Source organism: Miscanthus floridulus, chromosome 17, assembly GCF_019320115.1.
Source record: "Miscanthus floridulus cultivar M001 chromosome 17, ASM1932011v1, whole genome shotgun sequence".
In the NCBI taxonomy this organism is placed as follows: Eukaryota; Viridiplantae; Streptophyta; class Magnoliopsida; order Poales; family Poaceae; genus Miscanthus; species Miscanthus floridulus.
This window is the reverse complement of record NC_089596.1, coordinates 61,287,036-61,297,604: the sequence shown is the minus strand read 5'-3', so window position 1 is coordinate 61,297,604 and position 10,569 is coordinate 61,287,036. Positions and strand designations below refer to the sequence as shown.

At 43.1% G+C, this 10,569-nt stretch overlaps 1 protein-coding gene and 1 non-coding gene across 3 annotated transcripts; both read right to left on the bottom strand.

The window, feature by feature from the left end:
• Positions 1-459: 459 nt before the first annotated feature.
• Positions 460-568, bottom strand: LOC136519174 (small nucleolar RNA R71). The gene has a single exon (XR_010774736.1). It is a non-coding gene; the product is annotated as a small nucleolar RNA R71 (small nucleolar RNA).
• Positions 569-3,490: 2,922 nt separating this feature from the next.
• LOC136516627 (probably inactive leucine-rich repeat receptor-like protein kinase At5g48380) lies at positions 3,491-6,916 on the bottom strand. 2 transcript variants are annotated; one of them, XM_066510077.1, is made up of 3 exons: positions 6,752-6,916; positions 4,951-5,842; positions 3,491-4,820 (listed from the first exon to the last, which is right to left on the bottom strand). In XM_066510077.1, exons 2-3 carry the CDS (start codon positions 5,770-5,772, stop codon positions 3,822-3,824), a joined length of 1,821 nt encoding a protein of 606 aa, XP_066366174.1. In that variant the 5' UTR covers positions 5,773-5,842; positions 6,752-6,916; the 3' UTR covers positions 3,491-3,821. The 2 variants fall into 2 exon arrangements, with proteins under 2 accessions (XP_066366174.1, XP_066366172.1); XM_066510075.1 differs by lacking the exon at positions 6,752-6,916 and adding an exon at positions 6,439-6,745.
• Positions 6,917-10,569: the final 3,653 nt, after the last annotated feature.

The window sequence follows — 10,569 nt, the reverse complement described above, 5'->3', positions numbered from 1 at the left end:
TACTTAAGAGGACTAAGGCTAAACTCAAAAAAGTTTTAACCTTAGAGTCGGAAGACAACCATATAAGGCGAAGCTTAACTTTAGAATTTGAAGCCATGGTTGTCATGACTCTTCGTGAATTCTCTGCTCCAACCACTGCCAACATTTGGACTAGAACCACAGTCAATGTGGGAGACAATGGATTCGAGCTCAAGCCAGCTCTAATCAACATGGTGCAAGCGAGCTAATTTTGTGGAAAGGCACATGAAGATGCTAGTGCTCATCTCCAACACTTCCTGGAGATTTGCAGCACTTTCACCATAAAGGGAGTATCCAAGGATGCCATACTACTTCGTCTCTTCACATTTTCACTTTTGGGGAAGGCGAAGCAGTGATTCTACGCCAACAAAGATAGAAATACTACATGGGATAACTGCTCCACTGCATTCCTAGCCAAGTTCTTTCCTATAGGCAAGAACAATGCTCTACGTGGGAGAATTTCAAGTTTTCAACAGCAACATGATGAATCTGTACCTGAGGCAAGGGAATGCTTTCAAGACTATATATCCGAGTGTTCTCATCATGGGATGGAGAATTAGCTACTCATGCAGACGTTCTACCACGGGTTGACCAACAGTACCCGTGAGACTATGGATGCTGCTGCTGGAGGTGCATTCTTGTCACTTACACTTCTAGCTGCGACCACTCTTGTGGAGAAGATGGCCTCCAACTAAGGCTGGAATGAAGAACGTGTTCAGATCCGCAAGAGAGGTGGAGGTATACATCAACTCAACGAGGTAGACATGCTGTCTGCCAAGATGGATCTGCTAATGAAGAGGCTTGAAGAGCGAGCCAATGAAAAGCAAGAAGTCATACACATTCATGATTCACGCATGACGTTGAAGTATGTGGCAACACTAGCATTCAGGGAACAACTGTCCTAAAACCCAAGAGGATGTGAACTTTGTCAACAACAATTACTATCGTCCTCAACAGAATCAAGGATGAAACCAGCAACAAAGGCCGAACTATCAAGGTAACTACCAAGGTAACCCTCAAGGTAATAATTATAATAACTTCCCCTTCTCAAGGATTACATTCTCATGGTCATATAATGATTTCCTACACATCTACAGACCAGTGTCATAAACTGCCATATCCGTCATGCTGACATCCCTATAGTTCCGAACGCCACTGAAGGGCACGTTCATCGACCTCAGCTGCATAAGCTCTGTCACTGTGTAAGGTGGTGGTGGAACATACTGATGTGCTTCGCTAATCCTACCCCATGAATCATAGGGGGTATCATCCTCTGACAAATTTGTAACTAGTCTACCCTGAGTCGGCATAGCATGAACTACCTCAGTTGGTACTTATAATGACATAGCATGAACTGGTACTGGCATGACATCAATCGATGTTGGCATAGCATCTCTACCTCCTTGGTCATCATCCGAATCGTCTGAATCACTGCTAACTACATCATCGATCCTGTCCTCCTCCTGCTCCTCCTCTTCCCGTTCGAACCCGTTCACATCAAAGTCATTGTTTATACAACCTACTGGAGTTGAATGAAACTGCTCCTACATCAACTGACCGTCCAAATCCATGTTACCCTGAGTTGGTTCCCCTTCGACCCCAAATTCTTGTTCATTGCCTCCAACACCGTCAATGGACGACCCGTCATAGAAACCCTGCATCATGTACCGATTCTCCACCACCACCTCAGCCATGGGCACATTGGAACCTTGGAGCACCCTATTGTAGCAGGACTAGTGAGCAGGGTCGCGCAAGGGCATCAGGACATAGTGTGCCCTAGTCTTCCCACTATCAAACATCCCCTTCACTATGAAATCACCACCAAACATTGCATTCAAACGGACACAAAGGTCATTGAAGCTAGGAGGTTCATCAAACCATTCCAATTCTTCTTCCATATCCTCAAATATACCATCTTCTTTCCTAACACTTTCTCCGTAAAAAACTCGGACACAACAATCCATCTACAAAAGCAATTGAGGAAACTTCATCAAGTCATCTTAATTGTCGTACGTACTGCCTATAGTAATATTAATACCTATACTAACTATAACTATACTAACTAATCTAATATTAACACCTATACAAGACTAACTACAATAACTAATTATACTAAATACAATAACTAACTAGACTCACTAAATATACTAACTAAACTAACTAACTTTACTAACTATACTAACTTACTATACTACCTATACTAACTAAACTAACTTTACTAACTATACTTTACTAACTATACTAACTTTACTAACTATACTAACTTACTATACTAACTATACTAACTAATCATTCAAACTAATTTTGCATCTTAACCCTAAGTAACAACAATTTCGATTCAATCAACAAATACACAAGGGGAGTACCTCGACAACGAGGGGAAGATTGGGGCTTAGCCAAATCCACCAATGGCGATGAGGTGGCCGCCGCCGGCGGGCTTCTTCTGGGAGCAGGAGAGAGGAGAGGGGTGCGGCACATCGCCGACCGACCAAGGAAGGGACAGGGGGGCGCAGGTAAAGGAGACGATGGGGAGAGAGGCCGGCGGTGGTGGGAAAGGGGCCGCTGCGTCGGCGATGAGCACGGCTCCTGGAGCAGCCTAGAGAGGGAGGCGGGCGGTGGCCTCGGCGTCTCCCCCTCGATCCGTTTCATTGGAGTGAAAGAGAGATAGTGAGGGGAGGGAGGCCGGTCCGCTGTCCTGTATTGGGCTTCCCCGCGCCGTGGGGCCACGCCACGATTTGTGGCGCGGCAGCGCCTGCCACGTCAGCGCCTAGGGCCCGAGGAAGTGCCATGTCATCACCGCTACCGTGCCGCCATGCATGTTGCGGCAGCGTTGTTTGGCCGCGCCGTGACAATAGGCGCGGCCAAAATTGTTAGATTTGAAAGAAAAAAATCAATGTTAGATTTGGAAATAGTTTTAAAAAATGTTTTAAAAAATCCAGTATGGGTAGGGAAACACTTTGAGCTAGTATGATTATTTGTACAATTCAAGTATAACCATATACCCAAACTATTTAATGTATGAGCGCCCATTCATATAACGTTATTGGATCTTGAGCAATACTCAAGCAAGCTGTACTCAAATGGTTGTACTACATGTAAGTGTGCTCATATGATACCACGTAACAACAAAAAATGCTCTTAACAATTATGTCTCTGTCATTTTTTTCTTCTGGACACACTCGTACTACCTGATAAATCAATGGTTAGAGTCAAATCATTTGACTACCTGCCGTGCACAGTGCACGTAGGATCGGGCTTTTTGGACCAAAGAATAGTTTCCAACTGGTAAAGTGCCCCTTCACAAAACACTGACCTCTGCCTGCAAGATGCCTATGCAGCCAGGTGCAGGGAACAGTGCAAGAATCTTTCTTACCGTGAGCCGCCAAGTGCCAAATATCTGGTACTACCTACGACAACGTACAAGTGTAGTATTTCGCAAAAAAAAGAAGAAGAAGAAGAAGTACAAGTGTAGTAATGTGAAATGGCTTTACCAAAGAGCCAGATGTATAATGGCAGTGAAACCCCATGACACAAGGGTAACAAACTTACAAGTAACAACTACCTCGTCCCCAAATTGGTTACATGAAAATTATCCTTTACAGCTACTATCATCTCCAAAGGGTGGGTAACAACCAAGCTACAACAACTATACAGCGGATGCAGTATTATGCTGCTACTAATTGGTACATACATCTTTTATATAAGCCATCTTACTCACTTCACCATTACTGACTCCCTTGGAGGGGTAAAAAAAAGAAGACATTCAGTCTTGTTTTGTCTTCTGCGACATATGAATTTTGCAATTACTTGGCAACAATGAGTTCGTCGAGGATTACACCGTCACCGTCTGTGCTAAGAGGTGGCAGCACCAGGTCATCATCGGCAGTGAAATGGTACCTTTCCCCAATGGCTCTAACGAGCTGGTAAACCTCAAACATGGTTGGTCTCTCCTTCGGGGTGGCGAGCGTGCAGGAACACGCAACTTTCAGGAACTGCATCAGCTCACCATCAGCGTCCTTCCCTACCAGCGACTTATCGATAGCATCTTGGAGAAGTGCGTTGTTGGACAGATAATTGATCCATTCCACTAGGCTCCCTCTGAAATTCTCCGGGGCCGAGGAAACGTGGGTAGGCTTCTCGCCGGTGACGAGCTCAAGGAGAACCACACCGAAGCTGTAGACATCGCCCTTCGGCGTGGCCATCAGAGTACGTGCATACTCTGGTGCCACGTAACCGAGGTCTCCGAATTCCCCATTGACAAAGGTGCTGAGATGGGTGTCTATTGGGTTCATGAGCCTAGCAAGGCCAAAGTCCGATATCTTTGGTTCGAAATCCTCATCCAAGAGGATGCATTTGGAGCTGATGTTGCGGTGAAGAACTCGAGGATTGCAGGTATGGTGGAGATATGCAAGCCCTTTTGCTGCACCAATGCCGATTCGTAACCTCAACGGCCAATCCATCTTAGTACCTTCCTCTTGATTTAACTTATCATAGAGTGAGCCCTTGGGCATGTGCTTGTACACCAGCAACTTCTCCTTCTTGGCAATGCAGAATCCCAAGAGTGGAACCAAGTTCCGGTGCCTCACTTGACCAAGTGTCTTCATCTCCGATGTGAACTGTGATTCAGAATGTTGCGAGTCTTGTAGCCTTTTCACAGCTAGGAAGGAACCGTCAGGTAGCACTGCCTTGTACATAGTTCCTGTCCTCCCAGTACCAATGATGTTCTCTTTGCTGAATTGGTTTGTGGCTTTCATGAGATCACTTAGTTTCATCTTTGAAACTGGATTCTCAAACATAGATACCTGGATAATGGAAATAATCATGTCAGAGATAAGTTTCAGATTACTTTTTGTGCGAAAGGTTACTTGAAATTGCAATTCGTGCCTGTTTGCCTAAGAAAAAGAAAAATCAAATGATAAGTTAATGACTTGCCTTGATAGTTTTTATTCCTTTGATACTCTTTGCCCACTTATTATCATCCTCATCCTTTGCCTTCTTCTTGGCTGGTATCCTCCACAGGCAAAAGAACACAACTAATGCACCAATAATGACGACAACTACCACTCCAATAACAGCCCCGATGATTGATGCAGTGCTCTTGCTCTTTGCTGAAGCTTGGCAGTCACCTAATGGAGGCCCACACAGTCCTTCATTACCAGCAAAATTTGATGCCGAGAAGTGCTGTAGAGAACTTGGAATAGTCCCTGATAGTCGGTTGTCAGCAACATTGAACACTTGTAACCGAGCAAGGGCGCTGAACTGCCCAGGGATTTCACCACTCAATTGGTTATGTTGAAGATTAAGGGTGTTTAGGTATGTAATGTTATAAATAAGTATTGGAATTCCTCCTGAGAAACCATTATAGGAGAGGTCCAGAGATGTCAAATATGGCACTTGCTGCTCGATGTCTGAAGGGATGGCGCCTGTAAAGTTGTTACTTGACAGATCCAGCCCAGTCATACTGGTACAATTCTTAAGACCTTTAGGGAATGGACCTTTAAGACCAAGGTTGCTGAGACGCAATGTAAGAACTCGATTCTCATCTGGGTGCCAGCACTCCACACCAGTAAATTTGCATATGAAACCCGCAGTGCCATTATCAAAAATCCATGAGGACTTTAGTATACCATTTGGATCAATCACTGATTTCTGAACGTCTCTCAAGCATTGGACATCAAACTCAGAACTGAAACAACTGGTACTTAGCAGCAACAGAAGAAGAGCACCTAGACCTAGAGCAAAATGATCTGTCATCGAGCACTTTGGTGGACTAATCCAACTTCTCCCTGATGATGTTAACACCACTTCTCGATTCAAGCTTCACCTACACAAAATCAAATTCGAACGCACAGAATTAGAGACGCTGGACTTTCAAAAAATAAAATAAAATAAACGAGACATATACTAATCGGTAAATGGTGACAGCAACCATATGGGGACCTGAAAGTCACTATGCAACTTCTCTCTTCCACTACCTAAAATGCAAAATTCGATTCAAACGTGATATCGACAACGCCAAATAATGTGAACCACATACAGGCAACGTCAGTTAAAGAACCGATCCCCACTAGAGGCAAGCAAATAACACGAGATGGCAACTTTTGTTAAGGTTTTTTGCAACAAAGAAGAAGTGCAGCCATATGCATGGAAAGCAACAAAAAAAAAAACGAGAGGCAGATCATCAACAAATCCTCGACTCTACGTATTATAAAAACTGTCAAAAGGCTTTCTAATTTAGTCTCTTGATTGATCTCTCATGCCCAACATAAACGGCTCCAACCGCAAAAAAGGGGCACAACTTTTCAGAAGAAAAAAAAATCTAAGGAAAAAGATCTCCCGAAAGCGAGCACCATAAGAGCACATGCTCCTCCGTCTCTCTCTCTGATTTCACACGCTGGGTCGTTCTTTTAAAAAAAGCACCTTTTGATTGTCGCAAACCCTTCCTCCTGAGGACACAAACCCGCTAGAACGAACACCATGCACGGGGTTTCTCTCCCAAATTCCAGCACAGTACTTTGCGAAAACACAAAATCGATCGCTTTCCTTGCCACCAGCCCACCACGACAGGCAGGTCCTCTCGAATTTAAGACCCTCGCCCAGACCAGAGAATGCAAGATCGTACCGGACGTCCGGACCATGGCCAATTTTGCAAGAACGATAATAATTAAACCACAAGAAAAGAAAAAGATGAGAGGACGAGAGTGAGGGAGGGACGGGTTCCATGGGTGCTCACCGGGAGCTGCTTCCCGCGCCCTGGAGGGAACCTGTAGCCCGGCGGACCAGGGGATGGAGGAGAGCGCCGGCGGGGTGACGACGAAGCTGCGGGTTGAGGGAGGGGAGATGACTCGGAGTCTCGGAGTCGGAGGGAGGGACTAGAGCGAGCGAGCGAGCGAGCAGGGCAGGCAGGCAGGGCCGGTGTGGAATTAGAAAGCGAGACGAGAGTTTTCAAAGAGTGTGGGGGCCCAGTGGGGCCCGTGAGAGCGGGTGGTGTGCTGAGTGAGGTGAGGCCGGGACGCGGAAACCAGGACTTTCCGGTCAACTCTCCCAGTCTACCCGGCCGCCTGCTCATGCACTGCACCACCCTTCGCTTTTCTTTTCTCTCTCCTCTGGATGATCGGACGGACCAGGATGGCAGTGTGGATTGGATAAGACGTCGTAGAGTAAGGCCCAGGTTCCGGCCACCAGAGACTTAAAAAAAAACTAAAAGAGAAACTAAATAATATGTTTGGTTTTATGGACTAAAAAGGACTAAAAGGCTGAACAAAGACTAAAATATCCTTCTTCTTCCTTTGGACAGAGTTGAGGGAGAAGAGAAAGGGAGAGATAAGGGCTGTAAAGTTAGTCCATTAGTCCTAAAAAGCCTCTCCCAAAGGACTAGTAGACTAAAGACTAAAAGTCCATCTAGTAGTCTTCCTATTTGGTTAAAAGAGACTAAAAAGTAGTCTCTAGTCCCATAAAACCAAATATGCCCTAAATATTCACCACCTATAAATTGTTTATCTAATAATAATAACAATAAATGGTGGTCTTATATCAAATAGGAAAATCAAATATCCATATCTAGATGCTCATAATGACTTCACTGCGGGCCCTTTTGGTTCCGCGATAGCCGATCACGTGACCACGATAAGCGAACGCGGCTCAAGCGCGCAGTGTTTCATGTCGTGCGTGGTCGTCCTACGCAGGTCCAATGCAGACCGTTCGGCGGGATTTTTAACATGTCCTAAATATTCACCACCTATAAATTGTTTATCTAATAATAATAACAATAAATGGTGGTCTTATATCAAATAGGAAAATCAAGTATCCATATCTAGACGCTCATAATGACTTCACTGCGGCCCTGTTTGGTTCCGCGACAGCCGTTCACGTGACCACGATAAGCGAACACGGCTCAAGTGCGCAGTGTTTCATGTCGTGCTGGTCGTCCTACGCAGGTCCAATGCAGACCGTTCAGCGGGATTTTTCCGCTTTGACACGGAACCAAACAGGGCCTACTCAATCATTCATAGGTTGTTAGTATCCATGCATATAAGCATACACTTAGATTATGTTTGGATGCAAAATATTTTTAGAATTTTTTAAAAAATCCATGACTTTGTAAAAAAAACTCAAGGAGTATTATTTTAGAGTTTTAGAAACTCCACCTTCAACTATTTTTTCCGTAAATCATCATTTTGCTCATCTGGAGGTTCCAAAGCTATAACATCCAAAGTAGTCCTTACTGTGTTCCTTAAGAACACACAACAAAAAAAAGTTTTGGAAAAGGAAGTTTATTCTGATCTCAGCAAGAGTTTTGCGTATAACCAATCCTTGCTACAGTAACACCTCCTGCTATTTAAAAAAAACTCTCAAAAATCAAAGCCAAACAAAGGTATGATTGATAAATGCTAAACCTCTTAAACAACAACTATCCATGCATGGCGAATATTTTCATGGCCATGGTCTCCATCGTGCGACATGCCCACTTCAAAAATGGCATGTCGTTCTTCTTATGCATAGCGTCCCAGAAATGTGTCCAATAATTTGTCCTCAAAACAACATGCAAATAAGAGTATAGTCATTTTTTATCAGAAATCCTAATATTTCTAAATAGCCAAATAGATCAAAAGATTGCACTTGCCCCTACACAAATCAGAGAGCGCAAGTGTTGGTCTACCTGTACATCTCACACCCCAAATAAGTCAGATACGTCTTTTTGTTGTTTGAGATTAATGCCACTTCACAGACTCTCCAAACAAATCTAGCAACTTGATAATCAAAGAACAAATGCTGAATATTTTTTTATTGTCACAAAACATCTATCGTATCCTTTCCAATTTCATTTTAGTAAGCTATCTTTTATTAAAATTTCCCCTTTTATCAAGAACCAGATAAATATTTTGATTTTAAGTATTAATTCTAGCTTCCATAACAACTTGTTTAAAGTCATGGAAATTTGATTAATTAAGTGTTTATACATTGGTGTCACTGTGAAAGATCTTTTGTTTCATAAGGCTCCACTTAATGGAATCTTGTTGATCATCCACCTGAACAAATGCAATATTAGCCACTAATTCATTCTATTTAAGTAAATTTTCCCCTAGAGCTCTTCTGAAGGAAATGTTAAACGGTGTAGAACTAAAAGCATCGGCTGTTGATATATGTTTTTCCCTTATTCTTCCAGAGTGAAGTTTCCAAGCCACTTGTCTTTCTAGAGCTTGGTTTGAATACATCAGTTGCTGCACAATGTATTGGGGCAAAATATATGGTGGAATCCACCTATTTGGTCAAAACATGGAAACTAAATCAAGAAAAATATATTTTGGTTGTTTAAAAAATCTAAAATTTAGTAGATTCATAGTGCATACAAATATGTACTCACATGTAAAATTTGGGATGCAAACACATTTTTGAAAAAATCCAACGAAAATGACAAATTTCAGGTGTGTGCACTAAAAAATAAAATCCCTGCGATGTCATTTTTGTATGAATTTTTCTAATTTGAGTTTACATCCCAACTTTTACACGTGAGTATATATTTGTATGCACTACGGATGTGCCAATTTTTAAAAAAAAATAACAACCGAAATATGTTTTTTAAATTGATCTCCATGTTTTTACCTAGTATGATGGTTTCGACTCTATATTTTCCCATTGGAGCCTTGATTCCCCCCCCCCCCCCCCTAAAATAGTAACTAGCAAAACTCTGCCCAACTAATTTTTAGAAGAGGAGGAAGGGCCGACTGCAATTGTGCAAAGAAACAGGACGGACCGTGTAAACGGTAGTACGTAGCCCTTTTGTCTCCACGGGCACGGCACGGGGATGAGCTCACCGTTGCATGTGCCACGGCATCACAGTTCACTTGAAAGTTGTTGGGAAGCCGGCACGGGCCCGCCCATGGTTCCCATGGTAGCCGGCAGGACGTGACGTGAGCTGAATTGAACGGGTCAAGTCTAGCCTGCTATCCGGGTCCGTCTCTGACGTCCATGTCCATCCATGGAAGGCTTGAGATCACACCTTGGAAAACAGATTCCAAAGTTTTTTCGTTCTCTCTCCATCCCATCAAATCTTCGGACACATATATGGAGTATTAAATATAGATAAAAAAATAACTAATTACATAGTTTGATGGTAAATTACGAGACGAATCTTTTGAGTCTAGTTAGACCATGATTGGACAATAATTGTCAAATACAAACGAAAGTGCTACAGTGTCAAATACTGATTCTCAACCATCATCTAAACAAGGCCTGGGTTCACATGCATGAACCTAATTAGTTTTGTCTAACATTTTTTTTGTCGGTACAAAAAAATTGCGGATTGCGCCTGAAGAAATTTGTGAACGGAATCTATAATTTTTAAATCCCTTATTTATTTATTTCGAACTCAATGGAGTAGATTTTCTACGGCTTTTGATCTAGTCTTGTGGTAATGGTCGAGGTAGCTTTGATCGGTGTTAGATTCCTTTGGAGCAAATCTTCAAACACTAACCCGTGTCTGGAGTTCCTTTTGGCTGCTTGGTCAGGTAAGATTAGACTAGCCCGATGGGGCCACGCACCACTCGGAGT